Source organism: Ictalurus furcatus, chromosome 14 (genome assembly GCF_023375685.1).
Source record: "Ictalurus furcatus strain D&B chromosome 14, Billie_1.0, whole genome shotgun sequence".
NCBI classification, from domain to species: Eukaryota; Metazoa; Chordata; class Actinopteri; order Siluriformes; family Ictaluridae; genus Ictalurus; species Ictalurus furcatus.
The window spans coordinates 9,062,013-9,081,524 of record NC_071268.1 but is presented as its reverse complement, the minus strand read 5'-3'; the positions used below and the strand labels follow the sequence as shown (position 1 = coordinate 9,081,524).

General features: G+C 43.8%; 1 protein-coding gene across 8 annotated transcripts in view; it reads left to right on the top strand.

Moving 5' to 3' along the window:
• The window catches only part of enox2 (ecto-NOX disulfide-thiol exchanger 2), a 296,308-nt gene that overhangs the window by 263,248 nt on the left and 13,548 nt on the right, over positions 1-19,512 (top strand). For all 8 annotated transcript variants that reach the window (XM_053641146.1, XM_053641143.1, XM_053641145.1 and 5 more), the window contains 5 exons: positions 1,988-2,102; positions 6,859-7,049; positions 11,907-12,047; positions 15,572-15,628; positions 17,485-17,590. In XM_053641146.1, coding sequence (XP_053497121.1) covers positions 1,988-2,102; positions 6,859-7,049; positions 11,907-12,047; positions 15,572-15,628; positions 17,485-17,590 — 610 coding nt within the window. The remainder of the gene's footprint in view (positions 1-1,987; positions 2,103-6,858; positions 7,050-11,906; positions 12,048-15,571; positions 15,629-17,484; positions 17,591-19,512) is intronic.

The following is a 19,512-nucleotide window of genomic DNA, read 5'->3' as shown; positions in this document are numbered from 1 at the left end:
TCAGAAGCCACATAAGATATTTACACATCTCCCAGAAGACGAAATAACAATTTATTAATTGTTATTACAAATTATAAACAAAATGCAATTTTTATGATTTTTCTTTTTTTCTTTTTTTTTTTTATTTTTTTTTTTTTAAATTTTTAAATTTTTTTGCAGATTCTGCAAGGCGTTTGATCAGCTTCAAATTGTATAACAGTTGATGAGTTTTTTCAAATTTACACACGGATTACACGGTGTCGTTTTAAATCGTTTATTTATTTATAGTCTCGTCGTGCACGCGCGTTTTCTCAAGCTACCATTTTCACGTGAAACAAACGAAAAAAAAAAGCGATGCAGAGCAGATTCTTAAATAAAGTCCCGAGGACAAAAGAAATGGCGCGCTATAAAAGCTGGAAGAGATAGAGGGGATGTGCTGCAGTGGCTGAGCTGCGTTATTGGAAGATTTGCAACACTGCGTTTCGGAGGCTCTCTCACTCTCTAGTTGTCATTTTGTTGTTTTCAGCGCTTTGTGAGCTGTGACTTTTATGGAGTTTTGTACGCGGTACTACACGTAAATCAGCCGAATGCGTTGGCTAAATTTCCTGGAGATGGGAATTCGTGAAACTATTCGCAGGAAGAAAATCAGCGGCGGAGGGGGGGGGGGGTTTTTAGTTCGGGTTTGGCTTACCAAAACATTTACACGTGGCTTTACTGAAAGAGCGATAAATGAGGTGGATTATTTATTTTTTCTTTCCTACACTGTTTTATCTATATGTAAGGGTATTTTAGTTGGGCTGTGCACTAAGGGGAACAACGTATGACAAGTGGAGTTAACGTGACGTTTATAATCCCCGCGTCCCGGCTTGTCCGGTTACCGAGCCGCTCTGTGTCATTCTGACGGTAAGGAGCTCATTTATTAAAAGGGTTTTATTGGAGGATTTTTCTCTTAATCCTTCAGACCAGCCATCGTGGTGTTAGATCACAGATTCCTTGCTTTGGAGATTCCCCGGGAGCTTTGCGGTAAAGACACGCGGCGGCATGTCACTTTATGGGTGATGTGGTTTATTTTGCAGGACACAGAAAAGAAACTATAAGGCTCACCCTTGCTCTGTCTCTACTGACCGGTCAGATGGCATGTGAGGTTCTATTGAGTAGAGAAAGTGTTTTTGATGTGAAGTAGACAGGCTGGGAGAGTGAGAGTGAGAGTGTAATGCTCCAGTCGGTGTAAGAGTGTCGGTTTCTTTTGGGTTGTAGTACAATATCGATCGTTTAATCTGAGAAGGTAGATCTCTGCGACTGACCTGAATTGTCAGTGGTATAGCTGTCGTGTGCCGCAGGCGGTGTGGCTTCATACACTGACGGTTGTAATCTCTGGACTTACAGAAGGGACGTCAAAGGAAAACTGCAGCGCACCAGATTAGAACTCTTCTTATTTCTGTCCTCTCCGTCCCCTCTCTGTAACCCTCTCATCTCCTTCCACGCTATCTCCTCTCTGTCTTGACCGAATGGGTGTGTTTGTGTTTGCACTACCTGTTCGACCCCTCAGCATCAGGCAGATGGTGGTGTTTACACTAAGCCTTTCGTTTCTCCGGGAGCTAGTACGTCTCCCCGTAGCAGCTTTTATGTAAGTGAATGTGTGCGCACACCTCATTAGTCGGTGAGCTCCCCATTAGGTGGGCCAGCAGGCAGCACCCATGCAGAGACATCTGCTCTAAATGCCCCTGCTCATCCCAGCAAATCTGTATCTCACTCAGGCATCGATGCCAGGCATTAAAACACACACACACACAAACTTTCTGAACGCAGTGTTAGTTTGCTAACTATCTGATCCAGCAAGGTCAGCCAACAAGGACTTACCAAAAGTTGGCTTGATTACATCTGCGTCTAGAGAATTCGGTCGGCGCTCCCTAAAACTCGAGCTCGAGTTCTAATTAATAAACTTTGTGTTGCTAGTTAAAAGTCCCTAAAGCCTCAGAGTTTAACGTCGTGTGTTCCCGTTCCGCAGGAAATCAGGAACATCCATAACGAGGAGCTGATGGGAATCCGCCGGGAAGAGGAGATGGAAATGTCCGACGATGACATGGAGGACGCATCGGAGAGCAAAGACTCGGATGACTCAGGTACCCACAATCCTCTAGCAGGTCTCGGCCATGGAGGTCTCCTGGACGCCACAGTTCTGCTCACTTTAATTCTTTCAGTGCTTGCAGCTTGAAGCGTTGCCTCATTAAATGTGAGAAGTTTGGGGTGGAGAAGCTTTTTTCGGTGTGTGTGTGTGCCGCTCTCGTTAGCGTGTCGGCGAATTACCCGATTCTCCCACACTGTGAGTGCTAATAAAACTTTGCAATGTGTCATGAGGATCATAATTGGAAACCACAGTGTATGCAGAGCTCTTGCCCTCACGTTTATTGTCTGATTACAGTACAGCCTCATCCTGAACTGCTGTTTTGAGTCGAGCTTATATAGAGCGGCATAACGGCTGCACTCCACACCGTCATCTTGTTTGGTGGCATGCAGGAACTCCCAGGCCTTTGCACAGCAGCATACATTAGATAAGGTGGTAATTAGGTCATTAAGAAACCTCTTTCCACTGTTACTGCATGGCACCTTAAAATTAGTGCGTGCTTGCTCTTTTCACACTTTCAGCAGAGAAATCACGCCGGCAGAAACGTGCTCGCGCTTTAAGGAGCTCTGTGTTCACCATAATTAGTACCGTCGCGCGAATCCCCCGGGATTAAGAAAACGCATAGACCGGCTATCCTAAGCGAGGCTTTATATAATTGAGCCATGTTTGCTGCGATAGGCATATTTACACCGCGGTTCAAGAATCACCTGAGGAACAAAAGAGTTCCCGGATTCTTGAACAAGACACAGACAGTTCCTGGAGAAGTTCCAGGATGCATCCGCCATCTCAAGGATGCAAACATGGTCAGGGTTGTGTTGCTGTGTGTTTGGGTTTGTTTTGTTTTTTTTCTTTACGATGTGAATTTGACAACGTTTGAGCTTGTTTTTTTTTGTTTTTTTTCTGGACTTAGTCAGAGACGTTCCATACAGCAAGCTCCACCTGAATGGTTCTGCAGAAAAGCACCTACTAAAAACGTTCCTAGAACGTCACTCCTCATGTCGGAGCCCATCATAATGAATTTCACAGCAAGGCCTCCAGGTTGCCTGGAAAAACGCACGCCCGTACCAGCACTATAAACAAATGAATAATTAGCCGCTCAGGGAAAGAGAAAAGTCAGACAACGTTAAAGGTTATGACTGGGTCAGTGATCGGTCTGTCTTTTCACTCCTCCGTTGTCGATTTGTCCCCCTGTCAGTGACATTGCTGGCAGAGGAGCCATTAGACCCCAAGCACAAGTCATCAAATCGAGCTGGCAACTGATTCCACCATGATCCGAAGCTATTAGGCTCTTTATACGTCCATAAACCCCTCTGGCAGACTGAACGCAGGAGTGCACAGCCGAGAACAGCCCTGCCAGCTGCTCGCTCAGCTCTTCGGCTTCGTTCTGCTCATTACCGACGAGTCATTAGAGCCTGCTCTGCACCGGAACTGCTTAGCACACCGCGAACCACTGCTGCATGCTGGGTAAATCACCATCGCAGCTTGTTTTTGCAACTTTGTGATTGACACGTATGAAAGGTGGTTCCCGTTGACAGGCCCATCCCTGCAGCACGGATCCCAGCAGCACTATCACCGATCCCCAGGTGTGACAGTGACTCCTATTAGCATGCAGATGTATGCAAATGTAATCATACATTTAACGGGTTTTGATCCATACTCCATTTCAGATGCAACCCCAGTTATTAGGAAACAACGATTACGATCTGCGGCAGTGTGTTCTGAGGAGTGTGAAAGGATGGCGTGATGGCGTGATAGGGAAGAGGGCACGCCATCCACTGATGTATGGGTTATTTCAACACGGAAAGTAAACATTCCGCAACTGCCATTCACCAACCTGATCTGTTCTCAGACAGTTTGAGCTTCTGCTGTTGGTATCTCCCAGGCGAGACAAGCACACACACAAGCTCACTTAATCCTTCAGGTTTCCGCTGTGTCGTTGTTTCGGCCCGATTTCGCGTCATTGTGACCAAAAGAAGCAGAGTTAAACGTTGTTATTCACATCTCAAAGGCTACGATGCTAAACGGTTTACGCAAAACTCAAGGGACATACTGTAGTGGCAATGGAGAAACATGCTACGTGGACAGAACGACATGTCCCTTGTTACTTCAAGCTCATTTTGACGAGTGTTTTGGTTTATGCGAGCCCAGATCACACTGACTCATTTTCTTTAACCGCATGTACATCATTAGCAGATCTTCACTGTATATTCTGACACGGAGAACACACGTTATCACACAGTCTGTTCCAGAATCCGACCAAGATCTTATCGGGATCATCTTATACGCGATATGGCCAAAAGTATGTGGACAAATGACCATTACACCTGCACGTGGGCCTTCCGACAGAGTCGGAAGCACACGGTTGTAGAGGATGTCTTTGTATGTTGTAGCATTACATTTTCCCTTCAGTGGGGATAAGAGTCTCAGAACTGTTCCAGCATGACAATGCCCCTGTGGACAAAGCGAGCTCCATGAAGACATGGTTTGAGAAGGTTGGAGTGGAAGAACTCCTGCACAGAGCGCGTACCTAAACCCCTCTGAAGGCCTTTGGGATGAACTGGAACACCGACTGCACCCCAGACCTCCTCACCAGACCTCATTAATGCTCTTATGGCTGAATGGTCAAACCCCCACAGCGCCGCTCGTAATGTAGTGAAATCTAGTGGAAAGCCGTCCCAGAAGAGTACTGCAAATGGGGAATAAATCTGTTACGGGGTGTTTAACATATGCACATATGGGTGTGATGGTCCACAAAAGTGTCCACAAACCTTTGACCATATAGTGTGCGTCTCCTGCAGGTAATAATCTTCAAAGACTGCTGAAATCAAACAGTTTAAACCCAGCTTTAATCAGCAGATGATGGTCCAGAGGGGGTAGACGCATATCTGGGATGAGGGCTTTCTTCTTCACTGACAGCACTTCCTGTCCTTGAGTGCTGACAATAAAGGTACTGGCAGGAGGTATGGGACTCGATAAGACAAACCAGTTCCTTTCCAACGTTTTTATTCAATAGGAAAATCTGTGAAACAGACACCGTGTTCCCTTGTAAGACGTCCTCACACCAGTTCCAGGCCAGGATGAATGGGGTGCTTTACCCTGGCTATCTGCCCCGAGCCGCGCCGCGCCGCGCCGCGCTTCCTCTTCTAAGACTGATTGCTAAGAGCTCGTTGAACAAAAGACTGACGGGATAGAAATAACCATATTGCAATCGTTTAATTACATCCGTTTGATAACAGTACCAACGTCACATTAAGCCAAGCATTAAGCAATACCCATTCCCTCCATTTAATCCTCCTTAATTAGTCCAAGATAGCAGCTCAGCACGGAGAAATGACCCATTTTGGCCTGGGCCGTCTTTCTCTAATCTCTTCCGCTGGTTTCTGTTCCCCGGTCCTGTCTCCGGGTTACCCGTCCTGATCTGCTGTCTGTGCTTCTCCATCAGCGGGTGACCTATTGTCTCCATACACACACACCTCACCCAGCAATTATTATATGTGTTCCTCTCATTCTTCTTCCTGACACCACACTCTTTTAACTCTGCTCTCTCATCTCAGCACGAGCGTACGATTCATCTATTGTTTTTCATCTCGCCTTTCCCAGCATTCGCGTTCTGTCCTCACGCGTCCTTGTTTGTATTCAAAAAGTTTCTCTCCCTGTCATCATACATTTCATCGCTCTCTCTCTCTCTCTCTCTCTCTCTCTCACACACACACACACACACACACACACACACACACACACACACATACGCTACCTTCTTTATTTCCCGTTCTTACACATACAATTTTACCACGTACAATCTTCCTGTTACTTCCTGAGCTTTTTTGTGCAGGCTCAAGCGTAACGTGGTGAACGATCGGGTTGCCATGTTCGTATTTTTTAAACAGTGTTGAGATTTAAAGTCTGCTGCTGCAGTGCTGTTTTCAAACTCACTTTGGGCCAGAATTGAGCTAACCTCACAGCTCCTGAGCACAGGTTTAAAACGGTACCTTCCTGACATGAAGCGTCCCACAAACCGACTCGTAAACGTACATGAACACGCTGACGCCGCTCGATCTTCGATACGCGGTGTCACTTAACTACTGACTAAGTGCAACTGACTGAATTGTTTTATTCCTTAGCAAATAAGAACGCCTCAGTGAATCAGAGACGCCACGTTATCGCCTGTAAAATGTCCTGTCGTTAAAAAGAATAGAAAACTGTCTAACAAAACAATTAAATACCGAGACTTGCCAATTTTCTTTTATTGCCCTCATAAAGAGGAGGAATTAGGAAATAAAATGTTATGTCCTACAGGCATAGACCGGAGTGAAGTTCCACAAAAGCACATCAGGAGATGAAAAGTAGAAGTTTTGTCAGCTAAGTGGTTACTTATATTCAGTTTTTCAATATGCTCAGTTCAATTTTATTCGTATAGCGCTTTGAACGGTAAACATTGCCACAGAGCGGCTTGAAAACGGATCTAAATCTGAACTTAGACGTCTGCATCCGTCTTCTATACCGCTTATCCTGTTCAGGGTCACTGGAAAACCTGGAGCCTATCCCAGGGAGCATCGGGGACAAGGCGGGGTACACCCTGGACAGGGTGCCAATCCATCGTCTGCATTTTTTATTTATTTATTTTTTTAAAGTGCCACCAAATAAAATGGAATTAAATCCTGAAAATCGGGCTCTGTGTCTCATTTGCCTGCTTCCTCTCTCCTCGTTAATTTCTCTCTCTCTCTCTCTCTCCTTTTCCTCCTTGTCTCTCTCAGGGCCACTGGCGCAGGTGGAGGCCTTGAGGGAGGAGAACGACAGTCTGCGCTGTCAGCTGGACGCCTACAGGAACGAGGTGGAGCTGCTGAAGCAGGAACAGAGTAAAGCTCATCCTCCTCACAGCGAAGAAGACACGACACGTCAACAACAGCTCAGCTTCCTGCAACAAGCGCTGCAGGGCATGCAAAAGGTGCAACCAGTCCCATATCACACACACAAACACACACACACACACTTTATTCTTAAACTATGAGGAGTCTGCAAGGCGAGACCTGAATCTTGAATCTGACACACAAATAAAACTTGACATTAACAATCCAGACACACAGCAGGCTTTTAACACCTATAATAAGATCAAGAGGTTGGGCATTACAGTCTTGTGTTTGTTATTTAATAGAGTTTTGTGCTCAGAGTGCAAAACACCAGGTGGAGATTATTCTAATGAACCACTTATCCCAACTTATCAAGGCTAATAGTAATTACCGATCTTCTGACTGAACTCATTATTTACAAAACAAACAAACCCTAAAGCCTAAAGCATTGTCGAGAACAGGGGCTTAAAGAAAGAGTTTATTAAAGATGCTGTCTATTTGAATATTTTATGGCCAGTAACATTTTGTCGATGAGCCAAGTGACATCCTTGTGATTTTGTTGAAAGAAATCTGAACGAGCCTCAAACTAAAAGCAGCTCTTGACCACGTCTACTTTTATGGTGCTGGGTTTTGGGTGGATTTTTTAATATATATCGGTTTTTAAGCGTACCCTGGGCTCAGATGCCGGAGCGTCACCTTGTCTGTTATGCTGTTTGTTTGTTGTTGTTTTGTTTTGTTTTTCGTATTGCACAAAGTATCGAGAATTCAGCTTGAATGGTCTCCAAGTTCGAAAATGTTGACATTGGAAGGACATGATGAAGCTGAGATAATGAATGAGTCGATACTGCCTCTAAAAGGCAAACGCTAATTACAGTACGCGAAGAAATACTGAATCAGCTCCAACAAAAACTCAACCCGTATTTTCCCTAACATAAGTCCAAAAAAATATATATGTTTGTTAAATATAGGTGTGCAATTATTGGCACCCTTTTAATCAATATTTTGTGCTACCAACCGTTGCCAAGATAACAGCTCATGTTTAATCGTGGGCATGAGGTGCTTTTCCATACGGCTACCTCTCTGTGTGCGCCAAAACCACATCTGGTTTTGCTCTATTTTGGTTTCATCTGACCATAGAACCCGATCCCATTTGAAGTTCCAGTATTGTCTGGCAAACTGAAGACGCCTGAGTTTGTTTTAGGATGAGAGTAGAGGCTTTTTTCTTGAAACCCTTCCAAACAGCGCGCGGTGCTGTAGGTGACTTCGGATTGTAGTTTTGGAGACTTTCTGACCCCAAGACGCAACTGACTTCTGCAGTTCTCCAGCTGTGATCCTTGGAGATTTTTTGTCCACTCGAACCATCCTCTTCCCAGTCACGTTGCGGCGATATAGACACACGTCTAATCGTCAATCAAGTAACCCTAACGCTGCTTAAAGACAAGTTCGATGAATAATGACCGACCCGTCAGGACCCATTATTCGTCGTTCTCATCTGCAGCGATTGGTCCTCGCTCATATTTGAAAGGAGTTCCGAGTGAGTCCTGGACGGCTGCCGGTCCGCTTCACCAAAACGGCGCGCGAAGGGCACACAGACTGCACTCAGGATCGCCGTTCTAAAACCCCAAAACGAGGAGCGGGAGACGCTATGGCGCGGAGAGCATGTACAAACGAGAACCGTGTGGCTGCGAGCGCGCCATTGAGACCGCACCAGACGCGTGTTGATTAGGCAAGTAGGGTTTGATACGCAGGCATGTTCTTAGACGAAAGCCACTCAGATAACCACAAAAATGTGTGTAATTAGAGTTTTCTTTCGTAAATATAGCCTGGATGGTAAAACCTACTCTCCTTGGAGAACAATGTAGCCTTTGCTAAACATGAGCATGACCGAACACACTTCCTGTGGTTGCTTGTATTGATTTACGCAGACGCTTTTATCCAAAAAAGACGACTTCATTGCTCTGAGAAGGTGAAGGTTTAGGACTTTGCATAAGGGCCCGGTGATAGCAAGCTTAGCGCTCCCAGGATTTGAACTCCCTATCAACCATCTAGAGGCCCAAAGGGCAGAGCCCTAACACTGGTGTCTAGCACGCTTCAGTTTGTTCTGTTCAGCTTTAAACAGGTGAGGTATAATAGCACACAGCAGCTGTTAATACCTAGCGCATCAGGCCTTACATGTTTACCCGCCTCGTAGTAGTATGTTAATCATCTGACTAATCGCTCAGTTGAAGTAAACAGTGTATCACAAGTTTGTTCTCCTAGGATCGTGACTTAACGTGGTGTATAGTTTGTTCGGATCACGTGTAACGTAAACGGAGATTGACAGTTTTAGAGCACATGTAAACAGTTCATTCGGAATCTGAATAAATTGATTTGTATTTTGCGGGAAATAAATAAATAAATAAATAACTCTCAGCATGTTCAGCTCGCTAGGTTCTGATTAAAATGCACGCGGAGTTTCATTCCTGCCACCCAAGCAGCTCTCTAATCAAACTCCTCCGGGATTAACTCGGGGCCCCCGGCTGCTTCCGTCTTCATTTCCCTGACTCGGTGAGCGGAGTTTCTCTGAATTATGGAGCAATGCAGTACAGCGGGGGTTTTTTTTTTTTTTTTGTTGCTGTTTTCTCTGTGAAAACACACAGCGAGGAAATCACACACTCTGTATGTGTAGATTATTCGTACGTACGTACGTGCGTGTGTGTTAAACACCATGCTGACACGGCTTTACCGAGTGTGCAGTGTGGATGTAAACCAGATGGTGGTTATACAGGAGTTCCGACTTGCCTTGCATGATTTTTAATAAGCACTAACAAGCTGAGCCAGCATCCTCCACACCATCCTACTTAAGCTCAGCTCAGGGACAATAGCATGCAGGAGTGTGAACCGAGCTCAGTCCTGCGATATCTTGGTAATAAATCCCTGTCATACATACGGCCCCCTCCAAAAGTATTGGAACGGCAAGGCCGATTCATTTGTCTGCGATATAACTTGAAGACATTTGGGTTCGAGTTTAGTTTTTGACTTCGGCTTTTATTTCCTGGTCTTTATATATTTCGATGCGTTAAACGACATAAAACACAGAGCCTTTTGTATCAGATCTACCAATTTTTAGGTGAGCAAAAGTATAGGAACAGATAAGTCCTGGTATGAATTAAAGTATATGACACTTAATATTTGGTTGCGTATCCCAAATATTGAAGGGGGGTGGGAGGAGGGGGGATATGCTACTCAATTGGATTACGTTCTGGTGATTGACTTGGTCATTCTAAAAACTACCACTCCAACACCCGCAATAAAGTTCTTTGTCGAGTTGGCGGTGTGTTTTGGATCGTCGAGGTTCATACAGGAGTCTTTTTTCCTCCACTCTGCTCCGAGTGCGTTTAACAGCACACAGACCTGCTACTACATTTGATTTATTCATGAACACCAGGGCAGCAGCACCACCATGATGGTAATTGCAGTACCGTTTCGGACTGTCTTGTTTCTGTAGTGCGCCAGAGGCACGGAGAAACAAAACACGCACATGACAGAGCTCTATTCCTGCCCCCAAGATTTCATGCCGAGCTGCTTTACCCTTTCTCAAAGGCGAGTTCTAATTACACGACGCTAACAAATACTAAAACAGCTCCAATAAAACCTCTCGTATTTTTTCCCTAACATAGATAAAGTGGCCCCCTGCTCATTTTGTCACAAGTTGCCAGGGTTGTTGTTGCTTTTTTTTTTTTTTTTGGTTTTTGTTTTAAATTTCTAGTCATAACTCATCATAATTTTGCAGCTTATACAACATTTCGTACTTTAGTACAAGTGATTGAGGTGAATTTATTCGGTCTAACCTGTGATCTGCAGTCATAACGGAGTTCAGCTGGACGAGACACAACCAGACCTGATTACTGCAAACCCTGTTCAATCAAATCAACACTTTTTCAACAGCATGAAGTTGGTTAAAAGGTCTTACCCAGTAACACGCTATGGCGAAGGTGAAAGAAATTCCAGAAATGATGAGGAAGAAGGTGATTGAAATACATCAGTCTGGGAAGGGTTGCAAAGCTATTTCAAAGGCTCTGGGACTCTTAAAAAAAAAGAAAAAAAAAAAAAAAAAACCCCACAGTGAGAGCCGTTATCTCCAAAACTCTGCACAGTAGTGAACCTTCCCAGAAGTGTCCACACAGGACTGTATATAAGCTACAGATATGGTTACGGCCCCAAAAATGTTCCTTGAAAAGAAACCTTGCATGTCCCTACTGTACCGGAAACAGGCGTATGGTTGTTTTGTTTGTTTGTTTGTTTGTTTTTTATCAATAGGCATGTGATTGACAGCTCAGTAGAGATGTCACTTTGCTCTGATTGGTTAGATGTCAGGGGTCCACATTCATTTGTTTTAATATGCAGTTTACAGATCCGGACGTGCCACAGAGATGAGAGCGTTAACTCTGAGCAGATATTGCATCGTTACACAACTGGCAAAATCTGAAAACCTTCGAGACTATGAGACACCGACCGTACCCTTTAATGTGGAAACTCGTACAACTCAAAATACGACAAATCCTTTCAGTCAAAAATCCTGTTACGGTGAGTTGTAATATAAACAGGAATCGATTCGTAATCACGTATGAATAGAAGATATCAATTAGGATGTTGTAGGTGTAAACTCGCACGTATGCAGGGAGAGCATGTGAAACTCGGCGTCTGTAATGCAGTCTCGTTCCGGCGTTGTAAATAACTCCAAAGCGCGAGTTGAAATAAACCAACATTGTAGATACAGAGCATATCCTTATCTCACCAGCGGGTTTGTGCAGTGCTGAACGTCTTGTGTTTCATGACCCAGTTAAAGAGATATTGAATAATTATGAAGCAGATTTGTTTGTGTCGGTTGTTGGGGTTCATGACATGCGGTGTGTGCGTGCGCGTGCGTGTGTGTGTGTGTGTGTAAAATGTCGCATATTTTCTGGTTTCTGCAGCAACTGCTGAAGATCCGTGATGATCTGAAACAGAGAGAGATGGAGCTGGAGAAAAGCGCAGAGGATAAGCAGCAGCTGGAGAGTCAAATCCAAAGCCTTAAAGAAAGAATTCAAGCCTTCCCAGCATCACACACCCTGCCTGTGAGTAACACGCACACACACGCACACACACACGCGGACAGAGTATATGACACACCTTTCTCTGTCACACACACGGCTTCGGGGAGAAGCTGTGAAACTGCAGTGAAAACCTCTCCGTTCTTTAATGTGTGTGTGTGTGTGTGTGTGTTTAGGTAATTATGAGAAAATGAAGGCTGTCATTGTTCATTAATGAGTCTTGACTCATCAGATATTAAACAAATAGCACAAGACCGTCCTAATGAACAAAGCTGTGGAAGATGTTTCGTGACTTAGCTTTCGAACTCACATCTGGCTGCTCGGATTGAAAACCACGTTGGTTTGTGAAAGAGCCTGCTCTTTCCGGAACGTTCCTCAGCTACTCTGTACGTGTATTTATTTGGTTGGCTGGTTTTCCGACCGCTTAAAACCCGGAGACAAAACGTACTAATTCCTCTCTGATTCGGAGGTGAGCGAGCAACCAGATGCCCCTGTGACCCCTCTGGAGCTCTAATAGGTTCTGAGGAAGCACCAAGGTTTGGTGTCGGTGCATTAATGAGAACAAATGACACCTCTGCAGCACACAGCGCTCACACAGCACCATCATTCACTGCCAGACACTTTCAATTAGCTCGGGTTCCACACACACACACACACACACACACACACCGCTCTCATCAGGGACACGCCGATGATGGGACAGTGTTTATCGAGCGAGGTCCACGGGTCAAGCGAGATATCGAACCGAACGGCCACTCGAATATCGCTGAAGCTAACGTCAGAATTGCGCTTGTGGCTTGTTATCGTGTCGCGACAGGTTTGCTGGAATCTGTGTCTTTAGCGGCGTGAAGCCGTGTGGTTTTGCGTTAAGCTCTGATTTCTCACGTCGCTCAGACTAATCAGTTTTTAACCTCCTGGCTGGCTGATGGCAGATAAAGCGGCGCGGGGATTGTGACGGAAAGGTTCGGAGCTGTTGTAACAGCGATGCATCTGATCAGATGAGTTTGGGCTGAGAAGCAGTGGCAGGTGCTGAGTGGGAGAGGAAACGCTGCGCACACTTAAAACCCAGATGAATCCGGCTCGTTAATGGAGCCAGAGGAAATCAATTTAATGCTTGTTTTTCCTGTAGCTCCGTGATAATATGAGCTGTTCATTTACACACACATATATATATATATATGTTTATTTCACTCTGCTGCTCGTTTCTGCCACTCTTCATGTTCACCAGCCGAACTGATCAATAATCAGAGTTGGGTATGAATTCTATTGGGTATATTCAAATGACTTTTTCTGATGTATCGCATTACATTTTAAATGTATGTCATTTGATTACGGTTACTGATGTCAATACAATTACGTTACAAATATATTGTTAAGAAAACAGTATTAAGTCAAATGCGTTTTTTTTAAATAAATCGGGTCTTGCGCGCCGTCCAGAGGCGTAACCCGGACTGGGCATTCAGATTCAGGGCTGTAGCCCTGAAGATTTTTTCTTCAGCCGCGAATAATTCTCCACTTGGTGCGGTTTGTCTCTACGTAACTGAACGTCAGTTAAAGAATCCGGCGGTTTTGTGATTTTACTGTAATTCTTCAGTGAACGCAGGCGAGACCAATCAGACAGGGTTTACAGGAAAATACATGGAAATACTCGTGTCTTATTGGCTGACAGTCTCTCAATTCTGCCAAACGCTAGCTCGCAGCGAGTGTGAGGGGGAATGGATGTACGGCGATTTATTTTTTTAAACCAGTAAAGAAACTGAAACGGTAACGTCCCCTGATGCCGAGCAGGAAAACAAGGTGTGTAAAAGTCTATACGAGTTCCAGTTTACGTGAACGTGATCTGAGCAGAGCGAAAGGAAAGATAATGTACTTTGTAGCCCATACAACGAGAGCTTAGTTGTTCCTCCCCTTGGCTAGCGACACCAAACTAACCTAGATAGAAAAGTTTTCTATTTTATCCGTCTGCTAGTCCTACAGTGTCATACGTTGACCGCTAAGTTACCTCAGCGTCCGTAAAATAAAACTTAGGCTACTAGCTGAGCTGGGAAAAACGCACGGAGAAGAATCTGGGCTCAGCCCGGGATGATTAACAGTCCAGATAAGGCCTGTGGCGTGGCGTCTGCGTCAGTTAATGAGTAATGAGCATGCATTAATGAATCACCGGAGAACGCTCGGTAAAATTACTGACAGAACTCCGGGTTTCACTTTGTAGTGTATTTGTGTGGGTTTGAAAGTGACGTGAAAGTAACGTCTTTAGTAATCCGATTACTTTTTACACGCGGTAATCAGCAACGTAATCCGATTACAATTTTAAAGTAGTAATTAATCTGTAGTGGACGACTTTTTTTTTTTGAGTAACGTACCCAACACCGTCAATAATCAGTAATAATATAGTGAATATAGCGATGTGATTCTGGCCATCTGGCCTGACACTTTCATCCGTTCGTTCATCTTCAATTACTGATTTGTCCTTATCCTGGGAATAGTGCGAGTGCAACGCAGTCCATCACAGGGTATCACACTCCTTCACACACTCATTCAGCACTTAGGACAATTAGAATGGCTTCTGCATAGGTTTTTGGGAGGTGGTAGGAAACCAGAGAACCCAGAGGAAACTCCGAGAGAACATGTGAAACTGCACTCAGGCTGTAACCTGAGTTCAGGATCGAAGCCGTTCCACCGTGCCCGCCAGTGATATCACACCACGTAAGGAGTTACACAAGGAATGAAACAGCGAGACGTCTTAAAACTTAAACACTTCCACATTCGTCCTTCTGCTCTAGGCGTTAAGGACTATTTCACAGACCTCCATTCAAACAGTGGCTCAGAAAATCCAAAATCATGCCCTTTCACACGTTTTTTTTTTCTCGCACGTGTATCCCGAGAAGCTAAATTCCTGTGAGTGGCGGGTCATCACTTTGTTCCTGGAGTTTCCCAGGATCTGGATGTGCTTTTATAGGAGAATAACACCGACATTGTCAAAGCAGAGCATTGAGTGAGTTACTGTTCCCACCTCAAAGGGTGTTTTTTCCAGGAACGGCGAGATTCCAGTGTTTTATTCCTCTCGTACTACAGCGCCGACACTGGAGACTCCTTCCATAAATGTGAAATATCCAGTCTCCATCTAGAACGCTTCAGCGCATCAGCGATTCCACGGTTCTCTCCGTTAAACGTTATTACTACAGTTATTACTCCACTACAGATATTAATAACTATAGATATTACCCGACTTACATTATGTAGATCGTCCACCATGCACGTCCCTGTGAGTGACACTAATGCGTGAGAACGAGCTCGTTAATATAATACGAAACATGGGACTTTAATTAGCCGTCAGTTCCGTCAGAGCCGCTGTTGTAGAAAAAGAATGAACCATTTCTGACCAATCAGATTTTGAAAATTCAACAGCGCTGTAGTATAATTATCTTAGATTGAGATCCTCTAGAGGCATTGAGACTCTCACTATCCATTACACACTCTCTCTCTCTCTGGCATCGTTCTCTAACACCTCTCCTTGTTTGTTTTTAATTGCCTTTAATTGCCTGTAGTCGGAGAGGCCGGAGTGGGAGGACAGAGGCAGCGATGAAAACACAAGTCATGCCAACGTAAGTGACAGAAGCAGCTCTCCAACCCTGCTTCACGCAAGTGCTCGACTTTTCCTTTCATCCCAGCCGTTACCGCTCACCTCCCCTCTGTCCCTCTCGCCTTCTCTACGAGTCTTTCTCTCTCCTTCCCCCTTCTCCCCTTCTCTCTGGCTTTTCCCACACTTGTATTTTAAATCGCAGGCTGTCATAACAAAATGAAACGTCTCACTGCCGTAAATAAACTAGCTGACTGCAGAGGTCCTGATCTGTCACGGCATGCTCGCCGCATCGTTCGTTATTTGACAAACACACTTATCAAATCCATTTGCATAATGAAATAAAAACCAACTCAGGCAGGGATAGTCTGCATTAAATATACATTAAGATAATATCCTTGGAAATAAAGGAAGCACTCTTCTGCATTAATTAGTCCCTATGAAGTCATAATTGAAGTTTTGTGGCTTTTAGTATGAATATGCCTTTAGGTTATCTATAAACTAGCGTGCTCCAAAAGAGTGGCACATTTTTAGGACTTCATCCAGCACTGCTCATCAGATTTTCTGTCCAATCAAATGCTCTTTACAATCTGAATTGTCCCGCCCCCCCTAACATTATAAAAATCCATGGCACTAACCATCAAGTACAGTAACCCCGCGCTGTCAGGTAAGCTAAACGCTATTGGCTGTTTTCAAAAGGGGAGGAGCCACTCAAGGCGCTTCATTGGGACTTTAGCAACCTTGCACTACTTTTTGTTGTGTAGTATCATGTTTATTTATTTGCTTACATTAATATTTGCTTGTCAGGGTTATTAAGCTTGATTCTGCCTTTCGTAAGCTGCCAGAGATCCACGTAAACATGTGCTATCTCAGGCGTGTCTTTAACACAGGAAATCCCAAATGACTTCCTGATCACTATTTATGCTCACTACATAGGGGAGGTGATGTAACAGTAGTGCTGTTGCAAAATGATTCATTGAATTAATAATTGCAAATTAATACATTATTTAAAAAAAAAATAAATAAATCATTTTATTAGCAATGAATATGTTTAAATATTTAAATAAAGCATGCCATAAATTACACACATGTATTATGGGATGTAAAAACGACACTAATTATTAAACTATCATGTTTTTCTACCATGTTATGCTACATTTATAAAATATATATATATTATAATAATAATAAAACAAAAATTCAGTAATTATATCCGTTGCTGTACATAGTGTCATGTTAACTATATTTTGCTATGGCTCTCTGTCATAAGGATGGTGTTACTGTGTGTGTGAACTATTATTAAACTTATACTACGCACTATAATACTGCCATCAAATCGATAAAGACGATTAAATCATGTATCACGGTTATTTCTAGAACAATCCTCAGCTAGAGTTTCATGAAGGTGCCAGCACCTCCGTTGCGCCGTCCCTGCTCGGTCTCGTAGCTGAGGCTAGTAACGTGGCAGATCATTAGAGGGCAGTGGAGCGGAGGTGAACTTTATTTGTGGTGGCATAAATCACTCTGACACAACTCCAAACAAGAGGAGGAGGGGGACGGCGTGTGGAGAGGAAGGGTGCTATACACAGGTCAAAGAGAGAGACATAACTCAGTCTGTTTTTACAGTCCCAGAACACTATAAATGGACACACACACACACAAGTTAACTCCATCAGTGAAGAGTAGTGCTAGTGCACTTATTGCTCATGCTTCCTGTTTCTCTTGCATACTGTCTGTATATCTCTCTCTCTCTCTCTCTCTCTCTTTATTTGTACACACGTCTGCCTCTCAATGTTTGTCTGAATTTGAAGCACATTTCCATTTTGTGACTGTGTGTGTGTGTGTGTGTGTGTGTGTGTGTGTGTGTGCGTGTGTTTACAGGAGTCAGCAGTGTCCGCAGTGGTGTCCTGCAGTCAGGAGAAAGAGACTGTCCCAGACAAGAGTCCACCCAGTCCTGTGAAATCTGAAAGGGAGGCCCTGCTCGTAGGTATGTGTTGTTGAATTCTCAATTCTGATTGGTCAGAAGGTGTTGATTAATTTTCTATAACAGCAGCATTGACTGTAATCAGATTTAAACCAAATTTGGGAATCGTGTATAATTGTTAATGTGGTGAAGCTAAGGCTGAAAGTCTTCAGGATAGAGGCATTTGAGCTTTCTTTTCTGGATGATGTGACGGCAGGGATAGTGCGCCAGAACGCCCACCACACACCAGCTATTAGTGGAGAGGAGAGAGTGATGTAGCCAGTTCAGAGATGGGGATTATTAGGGGGCCGTGATAGAGAAGGGCCAATGGGCGAATTTCGCCAGGACACCGGGGGTATACCCCTACTCCTTTACGATAAGTGTGCTGGGATTTTTAACGACCACAGAGAGTCAGGACCTCGGTTTAACGTCTCATCTGAAAGACGGTGCTGTTTTTACAGTATAGTGTCCCCGTCACTATCCTGGGGCATTAGGACCCACACAGACCACATGGTGAGCACAGGGTGACCCTGCTGGTCTCACTAATACCACTTCCACCCGCAACCTTAGTTTTCCCAAGGAGGTCTCCCATCCAGGTGCTGGCCAGACTCAACCCTGCTAAGCTTCAGTGAGAATCCAGGTGAGAACTGCAGGGAGATATGGCTCTGGTATATTCATATTTTGTCTTAGCAACTTCAAGGGAGAGAAAAAAGCGAGGCTGGTCCGAGACTGTTTCTAGCTGCAGAAACTTGTTCCAGGGACGTTCCAGAACATTAAGCGTAACTCTAAACGCATAAAAAGTACGAGGTTTCAATCTTTAATAAATAAAAATTGTTAGGCAAAACTGCTGCTGTACAAGATGAATGAAAGACTTGTGCTGTTTTCTGAAAGGATACACTTCAGGGTGTCGACCCGCATCACAAGAGCCCTCTGTTGATTATTTTCCAGTGACAGCACATCGTGTTTTATTCCTCGCATCTCAAATATACACCAGTCGGTGAAAATGATCACTTTCCCAAGCAAGGAAATGATAAGAAGTTAATGTTTCATATTCCCGTTTATTTGTTTATTTATTTATAGTAATGACTCAAAATGGCCTCCATGTCCTCAACTCAAAACCCATCTCTTCACTCAGTGCTATAGCTCTCTGATTGTAAATGCGTAGCTCCAGCCCCTTTCGCATAATACTTTCCATCCCTTCATCCTTCATACCCTTTTCTTAACTGTCTTGTGATTTTTTTTTGTGTTACTTGAGAATTTTTCGTCATGCTATTGTAAAGTGACCCTGGGTTTGAGAAAGGCGCTATAAAAGTACAAATTTGTAGTATTAGTAGTTATAGTAGTGGTGGTAGTAGTAGTAGTTATAGTAGTAGTGGTAGTAGTTATAGTAGTGGTGGTAGTAGTAGTAGTTATAGTAGTAGTGGTAGTAGTTATAGTAGTGGTGGTAGTAGTAGTAGTTATAGTAGTAGTGGTAGTAGTTATAGTAGTGGTGGTAGTAGTAGTAGTTATAGTAGTAGTGGTAGTAGTTATAGTAGTGGTGGTAGTAGTAGTAGTTATAGTAGTAGTGGTAGTAGTTATAGTAGTGGTGGTAGTAGTAGTAGTTATAGTAGTAGTGGTAGTAGTTATAGTAGTGGTGGTAGTAGTAGTAGTTATAGTAGTAGTGGTAGTAGTTATAGTAGTGGTGGTAGTAGTTATAGTAGTGGTGGTAGTAGGTATAGTAGTGGTGGTAGTAGGTATAGTAGTAGTAGTGTTGGTAGTAGTAGTAAGTATAGTGGCGGTGGTAGTAGTAATAGTAGTTATAGTAGTAGTAATGGTAATTATATTAGTTATAGTAGTTGTAGTAGTGGTAATAGTAGTAGTAGTAGTTATAGTAGTAATAGTAGTGGTAGTAATAGTAATAGTAGTAGTAGTCGTTATAGTAGTGGTAGTAGTAGTAGTAGTAGTAG